Source organism: Trachymyrmex septentrionalis, unplaced genomic scaffold (genome assembly GCF_001594115.1).
Source record: "Trachymyrmex septentrionalis isolate Tsep2-gDNA-1 unplaced genomic scaffold, Tsep1.0 scaffold275, whole genome shotgun sequence".
NCBI lineage: Eukaryota > Metazoa > Arthropoda > Insecta > Hymenoptera > Formicidae > Trachymyrmex > Trachymyrmex septentrionalis.
In genome coordinates, this window is record NW_017305436.1 from 107,325 (window position 1) to 122,273 (window position 14,949).

The following is a 14,949-nucleotide window of genomic DNA, read 5'->3' on the forward strand; positions in this document are numbered from 1 at the left end:
TATATATATATATATACTCAACATATAATTATTTTTAACCCTTCGGTTATAATACGCGTCCGTAATGCTAAAATGTCTCAGGGGCGAACCCCTTACGTCCGGTGCAATAGGCAGGGTCGATCATTTCACCTCACCGAGCGACGACTATGCGGAAATTTCGTACTCATCGGTCAACGACCGATCAGAGTTAAGCTTCCCTCCCGTTCTTGATCCCACTATCAGGGAAATCCTGAATTATTCCCTTCCTCCCCTCAAGGAGGATTCCCTCCCCCTCCTCCGCTAAACCCGCTTCCGTCTCCTCCTTTCCAACCGGATCCCGCGCCGATTGACTGGGATCGGCTTTTCCGTCTTTACTCCTCTCCTACCAACGAGGCAGATAGACTGGTGACAGTCTATATTCCCGGAACCCTACTCCTTATACAGTCCAATACTCCATCCCAATGTGCTCCTGCACCACCTTCCTCGCCTCCAATCGCCCTCAGTAAGCCTTATCCTCCTTTTCTCCTGTTTCTCTTACGCACAGACACGCGCACACACACACGCGCGCGCGCGCGCGCGCGCACGCACACACACACACACACCTTGCGAATGCATCTATTAGATAATTATGATATTTTTATTTATTTTGTATATAATGTCTGTAAGCACAATTCAAATAAATGTAAGCTAATTGTAAATTAAAAATCGCTGGCTTTCCACTTTTTTTTATTGTTACCCCTTCATTCATCTCTTTAATTCCTAAGATCGCACGAGGTGCAATCCCAGGTCAAAAGGATTAAGTTCCTTGACTAAAAAAGTAGGACCGACATTCACAAACGTTCCTCGGAACAGGCGTCCTTTCGGGACGTTGACCTACTCGTACATTCCGGGACCGAAAAAGTGTGTGCGACTCACAGGTGTTCGCCTCTCCGTGTATACCTGTGAGATTGAGTCTAGCCGTCCTTCCACACCCTCTTCATTTTCCTTGTTATCTCATTAATCTAATTTTAAGGATTTGAGCGTAATAGTAAGTTTTTATATTATTTGTATTTTATATTATTTGTATTTTATATTGTTGTATAAGTTAATATTTTTGATAATCATTGGGCTATTCATTACATAGCTAATTTGGCATTTGGATAAAGAAGAACGAACTAAATTGTCGGGAATCATCAACTTGAAATTTACGTTACTTATGTAATTTCGATTTTTATTTTATATTGATAAGGATCCGAATTGAAGGGTCGAAATGTTTATGTTATTCGTTTTATTACATTTATTTGAAAATAAAGAATTTTCGAAAATTTTTAAAGCATTTTAGAAAAACACTTCAGATAAAAGTTGTACAGAGGTATATATAAGATGATGTCATTAGTTTGACTTTGAATATTATTTGAAATTGGAAAAATCAACCTTTATATAACTTTCAAACGACTATTCAAGGTCAAACCAATGACACCATCTTATGTACATCTTGAAACCATACAACTTTTGCCCCAAAACGTTTTTTTTTTCTAAAATTCTCTGTTTCCGAGATAAAAGGAGTGTACGTGGTATCAGACACTCAGTATATCAGAAAATTGATAGTTTTTTTTAGAAAATTGGTATTTTTTTTATTTCAATCAAAGTTTAAAACACCTCGCGAACGGTTGCCATAAAGCAGTAGGAGTTGGCGTAGATGGTATAGTGTTATAGACTCTATACTCGGGTTATATACTTATACATTCGTGTCCGCCGGAAATATATTTTTATAATTTTAAATGGTTTCAAATATTTCATTTACGTTTAAACGAAGAATAAAGAGATTTGAAAGTGATCGTCGTGACCTAAAATCACGATTTTCTCGAAAAATACGTAGAGGTGTAATTTACTGCTTTACAAGGGTTATTCTTTGGCGTCCCAGAATAACTATATAAAAGCTGACAAAAATCCGTGAAATATGAGTATCTCCTTGTAAGACAATTTTTTATAATCAAAGTCAAGGAATGGAAAGCTACTTTTTAAAAGTAACAAGTTACAGTTATTTGTTACCAGGAAAAAGTAACAACTGTTATCCGTTAGTTATCGATTTTTAAAAATAATTTGTTACAGTTATTGTTATTTGAGAAAGTAACTTTTCGTTATTTTTTTAAAATTGACCACTAATCACAGTGGATGGACGAATGCTTAGGGGCTTTTTAGTCTCAAGTGTTATGTGACAATCGAACCGGGTCCAAAATAATCGTGTGCAAAATAACAAAGTAAGTAATTGTAAAATTCATTGTCGTTATAAAAAAAATGCAACTACGTGACCGTTACAGTTATAAAAAAAAAGACGCAATTACCAGTAAAGTTACCAAAGAGGTAACTTGTAACTATAACTTTGTACAAGTAAGTAAAAGTGGCACATGTAAATGAAAATAAGCTACGTATGCGCATTGAATAAAAGTACTTAAAGTGACTTCATCATTTTTTCCGATTATTTACTGTCAGGGGGGATAAGCATAGTTTTCGTCCATTTTTAAATGTTTTAAAGCAATCTCATCATTTTGTTTTATCCAAATTGTCTTTATTTATAAATAGTACATAATAAAAATTAACATGTCATTTCTCGCTTCTGATGTTACGATTCAATATGGCTGTGGTGAGCTACTCAAGAGCATTAAGGGGATCCTAAAGTCATCTTGTCTTACCATGATTACGTTTTTTTATTTTAAGAGAAATCTCCGAATTGGCTTTACGGATTACAAATTTTTTTTACAGAATTAAAGTACGCATAAAGAGAAATTCCGAAAGACACAAAATTTCACGAGAAAGTCAGAAATAAATTAAAAATCTCACTTTTTCCGGCACGTACATACAACTATTACCTGACGTTAATATTTGCTTGATATAAAAGTTTTACAGTTTGTAATGTTACGTTCAAGCTCCGCATGCATAAAGCTGAGACGGGTGAACGCAACAGGAACCGAATTATTAGACCGATTTGGTCCAGGCTCCGGATCGCAAGGGAGGGAAGGACCGACGCAAATCGGGAGGCACTTCGTTTCGTTCTGAGGCTCTTAACGATCCGGGGGTCGAATGGAGGAAGAAGTGGAAACCTCCTCGCTCCGCTAAACGGATACACGCGTCGGACGTACTTTTAAATTAAAGGGTCCAAACTGGCTTAGTGTGCCGGGTGGGCGCACTTTAACGCCAGATGTGCTAGTACATCCATATGCCCTGGCTTTCGGTCATGGAATTTAATGGAAGTGACCGAGGAGAGGGCAAAGTGCAACCGCGGGAGAGCTTATAATAAATACAAGAAGAGGTTTTTTTCAAATCAACAAACGAGCGTTTAATTTAAGTATAATAAAAGCAATATTTAGTGATGTATTTTTCTTAGGAATAAAATACAATCCTTTGATTCTCTATTATAAAATATCTAACGCACACGTGCGTGCGTGCGTGCGTGCGTGCGTGCGTGCGTGCGTGCGTGCGTGCGTGCGTGCGTGCGTGCGTGCGTGCGTGTAGACGGGTGTATGTCTTTTTCGGGGAGGGCTGGTATACATCGGAAGGAATAACGACGACTCACTTTTTGATCCACGGGATCCCGGACTAAGGTTACTTGTCTAGCAGAATCGTTGTCCACGCAAAGAACCCTAAGAAGTTGATTAGTGGCTGGATGACACGGAAAATGTATCGCGAACTGGCGCGACGTGAACTGACTCTCTTGTAGTTGATTCAGATCGATTGTTCTGACTATTCTAAATACTCGGATTGCCTCTCTTACAATCGACGCGGATCGACTATGCCGACTATTCTGAGCACTCGGACTGCCTCACTGTGTTTCTGCGGGGCCTCTATTTATACCCCCGAAAAAATGAGCGTAGTGCCCTTTATCTAGGATGAAATAGTTGCAATGTCTCGCGAGATTTATGTTTGTAGCGTCCTGTCGTTGTTGATCTAAAGTGCATCGTTAAGGGGATTTCTAGAAGAGATGATTTATGTTTTTCTCTAAAAGCGAAGATTGCTCCAGACGGATGACGAATTTATTATTCTCGCGGAAAATGTGGTTAAGTAAACAGTCGGTTATCGTCCACAACTAGTTTTACGTGCAGGGCAACCGTCAGTCGCAAGTCCGATTTTAGATAACGTTATCGTGGAAAGTTATCCATGCGTTTTACGATTTTTTAAACGCGATGTGGCGCCTGTTTTCCTAAAATAAAATTGTCATTCTGACGACAAGGCTTAGATTTTATTATCGTGACTTCGATACATTTATGCAATCTTGTCACTTTTTCGCATTAAAGTTGTTATTCCTTCCTGGTTGATTGACGTTTTACGAGTTTCGCGAAGCCCGTTCGGTTCCTCTTTTTAGATTCATTAATCCGTTGTCAGTGCGCTCCACTCGAATTTCATAGGCGCTGCCCGTAGTCGCGACGTGGAGCCAAATCTTTCGAAAGAAAAGAATCGTAATGTCCATAGGACGTAACAATATGTTTTTCTTCTTTTATTATTATCATTTAATTCTTTAAAATTTAATAACTATAAATTTCATTATCAATATGATAATGAAATTATTTTTAATACTATGTGATTTTTCAAATTAGATTTTTCTAATAAAATGACTAAGTCAAATTGAAATTTTAATATATTTTTGGTGTTCAGCATGGTGGAATTATACTCTCCGTCAATATGTAGATAAATTATCAACATAAGAAAAAAATAGATTCGAAATCGGTTTGATCGACAAGATTTATTAGCAATGAGAAAAGATAAAATAACAAAAATAATAAAATAAATAAAACGCGAGAACATCAAATCTACGTAAATTGGTACTCAACTGATTCTATTCACTTCAATAAAGAATATTATGTGATCGATACTGTCTAAGGGTTTATACCTCAAAGAAAGTATAGCGTACTCGGAATAAAGTATACCGTACCGGAAAATTACAATGTACGCAGAATGTGACTGTATACATCAGCTGGTCAACTCTTTTATTTACCCGATCTCACCATCGCTTCTCCTCTCGTTCACGTCTTTCTCGAAGTTTCTCTGTCCTATAAATGTTATTATTCGTGTATGTTTATCGCTCGCCATCGTTAACTTTTAAACTTTAAATTATACTATAACATTTGATAATAATTATTTCCATGTAGAGTTACAATACAGATTAATAAAATACAATTTTCACGTTCTCACGTTTTTCCGAATTACCATTCGCCTAGTTTTTACCTTCGTATGTCATCAATATAAAAAGCAAGATGAGGAAAAACTAGAGAAAGAAATTTACGGGTTTAAATGTCTACTGTTTTTATTTTTGCAGCCAGCGTATTTGTATGTAACTGTCTACTAGCTACGTGTATCTCGAGTGTATGTATCTGTATGTCTGTGTTTATATCACGACGACTGCTTTCGCGGATCTACATATCTGTGCCGATGCAATTGTCACAGCACCTCCCTGCTAGTGATGTACTACGTCATGATATAGATTTAAAAAGAAATAAATAAATAATGTGCTGAATTCTATGCGAGCGCTACGTAGATGAATATAATAAATACAATAAATAAAATAAAATAAAAATAAAATAAAATGCTATTAAATTATACTGGTTTTAAAAGATGTGCGAACGCGTGAGTCGAATGAAAACTATAATAATAAATAATAAAATAATAATAAATAAATAAATATAATTTTCTGGAGTCAGTCTCTCATCCAAAGTCAGTCGGAACTCTCCGGCCGGACCGCGTCGTCGCTCCCGGTTCCGCCTGTTTATCCTTTGCCTCGCGTCGTCGTTCCTCGTCTTGTTGTTATCCTCAATCGGCTGTAATACCATCGCATCCTTTTCCTCGTCAGCATCTGAAATTATATATGCTGGTTTAATTCGGTCTATTGAAATTGCGTTGTCTTTGCCGTGCATGCGTACGACAAAAACTTTATCCATCTTCTTTATAATCGCATACGGCTCCTCGTAAGGCTGTTGCAATAATCCTTTCGGTCCATCCCGGCGCACAAACATCAGTTGTTGCCAGGTCTTTAAAAATAAAAGATCATCACTCTCCTGCTTCCCTCGCCTGGGGGACGTATCTCGCTAAAATGGTTCTGCAATTTCACCGCAAAATCTGCGGCGTCGTCCGTCTTCTCCGTCGGTCGCCGATCCAAAAATTGCCCCGGGAGTCGCAGCGACTGTCCGTACACCAAATCCGCTGCAGTAGCCCTAAGATCCTCCGTCCAGGCTGCTCGTATGCCCAGCAGGACGGTAGGCAGCACTTGGTTCATTGGCTATTCTGACGGCATTTTATCGCCGCCTTAAGTTGGCCATGGAGTCGCTCCGCTATTTCATTCGCCTGTGGGTGATAAGCCGTTGTCCTCAGACGTATTCCAGACAGCTTGCTCAACCGACGGAAAAGGCGAGACTCGAACTGTCGTCTCTGGTCCGTGATGATTTGCACTGGCGCGCTGAACCGGCAAATCCATCCCTTATACCAGGTGTACAAGTATGAAATGCGGATTTTTTTTCCAAAAGAAACACGTTAAATTCGGAAGAGTGATAAAAAGAGCTTTATTCAAAGTATGCTCCGTTGCTAGTTACACATTTTTCCCATCTTTCGGGCAATTTGTGGATACCACGCCAGTAAAAATCTTCCCCCTTTGCCGCGAACCATTCATCGAGCCATTTTTTCACATCTTCGTACGAACCAAAGCGCTGCTCAGCAAGTACGTGACCCATCGATGCAAACAAGTGGTAATCGGAAGGAGCCAAGTCTAGTGAGTAAGCTGCATGGGGAACTTCCCAGCTGAGTGCTTTCAACGTTTCGCGAACCGGTTTTGCCGTATGTGATGGAGCATTGTCATGAAGAAAAATGACTTTGTGTTGTCTCTTTTGGTATTCTGGTCTTTTTTCAAGCAGCGAACGGTTCAAATCGATCAATTGTTGTTGGTAGCGTCCAGCATTAATCTTAGAGGTCTAGGGGCGCGATTCCCTGTCTTCTCCGTAACTGCGCAGATATTTTATATGGTGAAAAAGCTGCGCAACGACACTGACAACTGTCGGTAAGCGTGTAAAGACAGTTACGAGATCACGCCCCAGTTGCAAGATTCTCTAAACGTTTTATCGATAATTGTCGCAACCGTTAATTAACGATAGCCAATGAGTACCGCACTTTCTTCCAGGATAATTCTGCCATTAGCTGTCGCTAGTTAACGATAGCTACAATTGTTGATAAAATGTTTAGAGAATTCCGCAACAGGGGCCTTATTCTTGAAAAGTATTGCATACAAAAAACTAGAGAAATGCTATAGTATATGTAACGTATACTATAGTGTTTTTTCAAGAATAGGAGCCCTGGGGCGCGATTCTGTAAGGCCTGGTCTACAATCAGTCGGGAAACGTTGTCGTATTAAACGCATACGCATAACCTTCATTTTTCGTGTCGGCTGTTGATGTTGGCTGCTGGGCATCGTTTGGATTGGTCAAGTCCCATCTTTTACGACATCTTTACTCTAACGACATCCAACAAGCATCAGCTGACTTTATTGTAGACGAGGCCTAAGTCCGGATCTATAATAGGTATTTTAAGCCTTAAGCTATAAGAAATTGACTAACTACAGTCGAATGCAAGGAGAATAATTGATTGTGATTCGTCCATTCCTTATGGCTTAAGGAGATCCTAAAGCAAAGCTCGAGCTCCAACAAAATCACCAGAGGTCGCGCCGCGCATCGATGTGTTTTTATATACTACCACATCAATATCTCACGCACCTATGATACTTGCAGTCGCACATTCGTGTCAATTTTCATATAACAAATTCGTCGCGATAAAGCATCTAATTTAAAAAATTCGATGTTATTTGTTCGTGTAAATTACATGTCTGCGAACCACTATTTCGTACGTACAGGTTGCAAAGCATTCATTTTAAGCAAATGTTGTCACGTACATGTTGACTTGACAGCTCAGATACCATGTTTCATTAAGAAATGGTAAAAAATATATCAATTTTGAAATTTTTAATTGTCTTAGGCATAGACTCCATTCCCAGACACGTATTTAATGCATATACTTTAATCCTAGAAAAGGATTTTTGAATTGGTAAAAGAGAAAAAAGTATTTGTTATATAAAAATTATATGATTTAATCGGTAAAACATGAGGTTTTAGGATCCTTTTAAGGCTTAAAAATCTATTGTAGATTCGGGATATATCCATACAAACTTGCATAGCTGTATAAACGTATGCATAAATAAAATTATCCAATCGCATTTCTCTCATAAATACGCACGTAAAATGTAATTGGATAATTTTTAATAATAAAGTTTATGTGAATATATCCTAATGGCCACAGACTCTTGCATAACGCATAATGCATAGTGCATAAGGGAATCAACTAATTGAAATCCTTCTTTTCTAGGGAATGGGAGGAAAGATTCTAGTTGATTCGCTTATGCATTATGCGTTATGCGTCATGCAAAAGTCTCTGCGGCCTTAACTGTCTTTACACGTCTACCGACAACTGTTGGTAGACGTGTCAGTTACAGAATATAGGCCTTGTTCTTTTTGGCTGAACTTTTGCATCAGTTTATCTTTCTTCCTCTTCTTTCCTCCTGGAGAGAAAAGAAAGAAAGATGAACTGGTGTAAAAGTTCAGCTAAAAAGAGGTCTGTTTTCTGTGGCTGAACTAGTGTGCATTTTTAGAATTTGAAGTGAAATAGGTATATGTTTTGTAGCGAGATGCTACGTATAATAAATGTAGGTAATGGATGGCACCAGATTCATAAGCAATAATGTTTATTTATTAGCATATACAATATCTTATTGCGACAATATAATTCGAAGTGTGTCGTATGTCTGATCAGTTAAAGAACTAAGCGAAGAGAATATCTAGATTAGAAATTCAGTATCGTGTTCGTGAGAGCGCGACATCTGGTCGCGGAGTATGTATATGAGTATAAGGCATGAAGTACAATTGAAAGAGTGTGAGAATGGATGGTGTGTGTGTGTGCGCGCGCGCGCGCGCGCGCGTGGTGTGTGTGTGGAAATGTGAATGTGTCTCCACAATTTGATATTTGTTGAAAGTGAGAAAGAGAATGCTAGTGCAGTTTAGTACAGGAACAGAAAACAGACCATATAATAGGCCTTAGCTCACGCACCTGATCAAGGCACCTTGACCTATTTTGACGCTAAAAATGAGCGTTAAGCGTTAGCATGAAAAGGCACCCTTAGGCCCTGCGTACAATAGAAGGAATAAGGAATTAAGAATAAAGAATAAACGATTTCAACCTATCAGAAACCTTGTATTCCGTGATGTATTTGATTTCTGATAGATTAGAATCATTTATTCTTTATTCCTAATTTCTTATTCCTTCTATTGTGCGCAGAGCCTTATGCTGTGACCGAGCTTTGGCCGATCTCTATTTATAGGATCAATAGTTTAGAATCGTTCGGTCGCTAGTAACAGTAATGTCCCGATCTTGTATAGTAAGGATTGATAATTAAAAAATGTTTTCAATGGTTTTTTTTTTGTAGTTGCAAAATTATACAATATATTGTCTTAATTTAAATTTATAGAAAAATGAAATTATTATCAACTGTGAACAGGCAATCGGTGTTACCGATTTTACTCGGCATATCCTTAACAACTTTTGGATTATCAGTGGCAATTTTGCTGTACACTATGGTTGAAAAAGTAAAGCTTGCTTTCTTGACATAAAATTTCTTTATTCTGTGTTTTCTTTATTACTAAAGTCTATTTTATAATGTATTTTTTGTTTCCTGTTTCTTGTTTTTTTACTATTTTTTAAGCCTATTCGACAATGTGCTTTTTGTTTCTTGTTTCTTGCTTTTTACCTTTTGCTATTTTCCTCATTGCAATTGTTTTATCGATAATTGTATTTCTTGCTACGTATTTCTTGTTTCTTTCGAAGTTCGTTAACTTTTATTTTGGGTGATATAAAACAAAAAACTGGATAAGGAGCAAAAAGACAAGATATAAAAAACAACAAAAAGAAACAGAAAACAAAAAGCATATTGTAGAATAAGCTTTAAAATTAATGAATTTTAAAAGAAACAGAAACAACAAGAAATACAATTGTTAAAACGGGGGAAAGCAAGAAATTGGAAACACAGCATATTGTAAAATAAGCTTAATCTGTCTGTGAAGTTCAATGAAATTTATTTGTTAATATAAGTTTAAATAAATTAATAAATTAATATAAGCGTATATATAAGCTTATTATATTGTAGGATGATAATGATGATAGAAAGAAATATGGTCGGATATCTAAATGCAAAAAAATTTGTGTGGAATTTAAAATGTCTGAGAAGTATGTATCTGCTGTTATTGGTAAAGGTGGTGCTGTAATAAGAAATATAGAAGAGTTAACCAACACATGCATTAAGATGGAAAAGGCAGACTTATATTGTTCAGATCGTGTCTGTTACATTTGGTCTGATAACGCAGAAAACATTTATTCAGCAGAGAATATGATACAATCTATAATAAACAATCTACCTGTCATTGAAACCTTTGAATTGTTTGTCCCTTTTGAAGTTTCTAGAAGAATTTTTAAAAAAAATTGGAATGATTTTGGATTTGTGCAAGAGATTCGAAAAACTCATGGTACAAAAATTATACTTGAGAGTGATCCTCATAAAACTGAAAGTATGTTCTCAATATTTATATAAAATTTGCAATATTACCATGTTATTACTATAATTACTAATTTTTTATAGCTGGACTCAAAAGAAGGATAATATTAAAGGGAACTGCTGATCAAATAGCGGCAGCCATTATTCAAATAGAAGATAAAGTACAAGATGAAATTAAAGCTGAAGTTCAACTAAGAACGCAAGTTACAACTGCAAGAATATCTGAATTATCCCATATTAACATTGATATTAAAAATACAACAGAGGATCATTCTGATATTGAAACTTATAAATTATTAGTGCCACATGAAGCTTGTGGAAGAATTATAGGAAAAAATAGATGCACAGTGCAAGAAATGGAAAGATTCTCTGGTTCAAAAATCATACTTGAAAATGTTGCTAATAAATTTGAAAGTAAATATTTTTTAACATTTTTCATAATTTGTCTGAATTGATAAGATATTTATATTTTATTATTAACTGTATTATATATGATTATAATTAATAAATATTGTAAATGAAATTCAGATGGACAAATTGATTATCAAGTATCAAGATCTGGTTTGATGGCTTTGAAAATTGGATACATTTGTTTTTTAATTAATCTCTGTATTCTGTTGTCTATAATAACAAATGCAATAATTATGTTTTTTTATAAATCAAAGAAATGTAACAATAATTGGCACTGATAAACAAATTGAACTATAATAGCTACTAATTAGATAAAAAATAAAATTAAAGAGGCAATTGAATTTCGTAATGAATGGAATTATGAATCTACAATGACCATAAAAAGTATATCTGATTCTCCATGTAACGATGGTATTAGAACTTCTAATAATGTTTTAAAGGCATTAGAACAAGATATTTGAAAAACAAATTATATTATGAAACATTGATTTTGTAAATTTTATAAATTTATATTTCATAAAAATTCATTAATATTTGATTTTTATATATTGTATTACAATTAAATTTTGATTTTAATAGATGGTTTAATGGAAGTATATGTATCTGCAATGGAAACGCCAAGTCTGTTTTGGATTCAAGTGGTTGGTTCTGCAAATATTCATTTACAACACTTAGTACACGATATGACAAAATATTACAACGAAAAGGAAAATTGTCAACTCCATACCTTGAAAAAAGTAAGTAGAAACGTAACTCATTTAATTTTATTGCTATAACGAGATATTTAAAACAAGATAAATGTAAACAAGAGAGATAGAGAATTGTAATTATACATATAATATTATAGAACCGTTTTTTATTCCTGCAATCTCTGAATTGGTGCACACAGTGCAGTAAGTTGAATTGAAACAAACGTATAGAGAGTGCATGAATAAAAAAAACAGACTTTATGTTTTTATAAATGATATACAATCATAAGTGAATCAACCGATATATGAATAATATAAAAAGATGCAAAAATAGCTAAAGCGAATTCATTCAAAGCGAATTTTAGTAACTAATTTTGTACATGATATCTATATTTCTATACTTTTATGATATCTATGTATATAGTAATAATTTAATTGTATACATGTATGCCATATATGCATGTATTTTCATTTATTGGAAATACTTGCGATTTTCTCATATCTCACAAAAAGTTAAGTATAAAAAAGTTTTCAAAAAATTTTGAAAAAATTCATGCGAATCGAGAATTGTAAGAACTGAAAAATGCATATTAAAAAATCAAGTAGAAACATTAGGCATTAACAATAAGATTTACTTTGATCGAATTTGACTCTTTTATAATAATAATGATAATAATAATGATAATGATAATGATAATGATAATAATATAACAATAATAAATAATAATAATATAATAACATTAACAACTACAATAATAACAACAATAATAATACGAAAATTATTGAATACGAAATATAATTTGCGCTTTGTGATTAGCGTGTCGTAATACAATTATATAAATCTGACCGTTTCAGTTCACATTTAAGCTATGCTGAAATTTCTTAATACATTTTTTTTATAATCAAGATAATGTGGATCTTCATCAATCTGCATATGTATTGTTGTTGTTTAGCACAGAATTATCTTATGATTTGTATTATGTGCGTTATATTTTTTTGCAGATATCACTACGAGGTATATATTCTCAGTATTCATAAATGTCCAATTCAATTACATGGTTTAGTGGTGTTGGAAAAATCTTAAGCTAAAATTTTTATTGTATAGCAATCAATCAGAAGAATAATTGAGATTAAATATCATATATTGTCCGCCATTTACCTCATAGTAGTATCAATTGCATCCTGATAGCAAAATGTTAGCAATTTGGGATCAAATTGGCAGCAAACTTCATTAGATTTTGACTACAAAACTATAGCCATCTGTGTCCGCATTTGGCTATGAATTTGTCGACAAAGCCTGTTGACAGTCAATGTCAGCAAATTGGTGGCAGAAACCGAGCAGACTTTGCTCGGTTTCTTCTACCATTCTGCTGGCATAGCATGTCTAGAGGCTTTGTTATATTTCTGGCAGCAATTTGCTGACAATGTCAGATAATACAAATTCTGTATACAATTTGGTGCCTTTCTGCAAAAAATTGGTAACAGGCTCTGTTCAAAATCTGTCTCCGCAGGCTTTGCTATCAGGGTGCAACGATATCGTGAATGTTTATATAAGTTTAATAAATTGTTTATATAAATTTAAGTAGGATAAGATATTTAGTTCGATGATCACATTATTAAAATCATAATAATTAAAATTCGATATGTGTCATGTCCATTAAACGTATGTACATGCAATCAGACATTAAAATGATATCGCGAGCTGATAACGAAGAAAGATCATTTCGATCAAATTAAAAAACACCTACATGTTATTTATATTTTGTTGAGTATTTCTATGTACGCATGGTTTAAGTTTTTAGTATCCGTTTTCATTTTTAAATCACCTGTTTGATTGGCGATTTATATCTAACATCTTCGACATCTATTGCAAGAAATACAACGTTCATGATACAAATCATAAGATAATGAGGTAGATAACGACACACATGTGGATTGATGGAGATCTACATTAGCCTAACTGATTAATTATCAAAGAATATTCTTCTTATTATTAAGAAATTTCTGCTGAGGATAGTTCAAATATAAGCTGAAACATTTAGGTTTATATTAATCACAAAGAGCAAATTATATTTCCAGGGCCCCGATTCTTAAAGCCCTACTTAATGTATATATTATATTATTATTATATTAATTCTAAGAATTTCATAAATATTATTTATACATTTTTAATCTAATTATTTAGTTTTGACTCTTCTCTCTATTTGTACTATTCATATATCAATCATAATAATACTAATTTTATTGTATCTATAACTGTTTGTGTGTTGATAGATAATAGTAGGTCAAATGGTAGCAGCAAGATTTAAATATGACAACAAGTGGTATCGTGCAGAAGTAATATCCGTTATGGAATCTTCTGAATATAAAGTCTTCTTTGTAGATTATGGAGATTTGGAAATTGTTCCCATAGATGATATATTAGAACTTCGTACAGATATGTTAAGCTTACGCCTGCAGGCTGTGGAGTGTTCGTTGGCAAACGTAAAGCCACGGTAAATTAACATCTCATTGATCAATAGATGTTACTGTTGTTAATTATTCTTTAACAACATATTATTTTCAGAGAAAGCGAATGGAGTTCCAAAGCTAACGACAAGTTCGCTGAACTTACTCATTTAGCGAAATGGAAACCGCTCATTGCTCAAGTTAAAGGCTACAAAGAACGTTCAGTTGGTTATGGAGGATCTCGCCGTGAAAATTCATTGATTCCTTCTATCAATCTATATGACAAAGATAATGATAAGGTGAGATGAAAGGGATAAGGAGATTTTTACATTTCATAAATCTTGAACTCTATACGTTCTCGATGTCTTTGCTGTATATATAATAATATAAACATTTTTTGGTTTTATGAAGGAGGATTTTTGCAAAATATCACGTCATAAATATGCGATTTTATTCAGACTATATAATAATCTTATATTATGATGGCTTTGAGATTAATTTATTATCTTAATTATAACAATTATAATTAAGATAAATATATTATTTATTGAATAACAGCGGTGTAAAGACTCTTTATGTATAAACAAAATAAACAAAATAAATGGCGAAAAAGAGTCGTCGTATGATACAGGGTGGGCCATCTATTGGTACGTTTTTAAAAATGCGATCAAATGAGCATACATTGATATTTTTTATTAATTTTTTTTTTGTTGTGAAGCTAAAAGTATCCGCGTCAAGAATGAAAAACGATTTCGTTCATGTGGCTCCCTCTACTGGCCTTACAGTATGCCATTCGGTCACCCCAATTATTAA

At 34.4% G+C, this 14,949-nt stretch overlaps 1 protein-coding gene across 6 annotated transcripts in view; it reads left to right on the plus strand.

The window, feature by feature from the left end:
* Positions 1 to 8,634: 8,634 nt before the first annotated feature.
* LOC108749214 (tudor and KH domain-containing protein-like) overlaps positions 8,635 to 14,949 on the plus strand; it is a 12,937-nt gene continuing 6,622 nt past the window's right edge. For 3 of the 6 annotated variants that reach the window (XR_001939348.1, XR_001939349.1, XM_018487777.1), the window contains exons 1-6: positions 9,236 to 9,626; positions 10,184 to 10,601; positions 10,673 to 11,002; positions 11,579 to 11,736; positions 13,963 to 14,183; positions 14,255 to 14,435. Coding sequence is in view for 4 of the 6 variants with exons in the window: in XM_018487777.1 (XP_018343279.1) it covers positions 9,513 to 9,626; positions 10,184 to 10,601; positions 10,673 to 11,002; positions 11,579 to 11,736; positions 13,963 to 14,183; positions 14,255 to 14,435 (1,422 nt within the window). In the remaining 2 variants the exon portion in view is untranslated. Of the gene's footprint in view, positions 8,690 to 9,235; positions 9,627 to 10,183; positions 10,602 to 10,672; positions 11,003 to 11,578; positions 11,737 to 13,962; positions 14,184 to 14,254; positions 14,436 to 14,949 lie in introns of those variants that run through there. The other 3 variants (XM_018487779.1, XM_018487778.1, XM_018487780.1) reach the window with 3 other exon arrangements.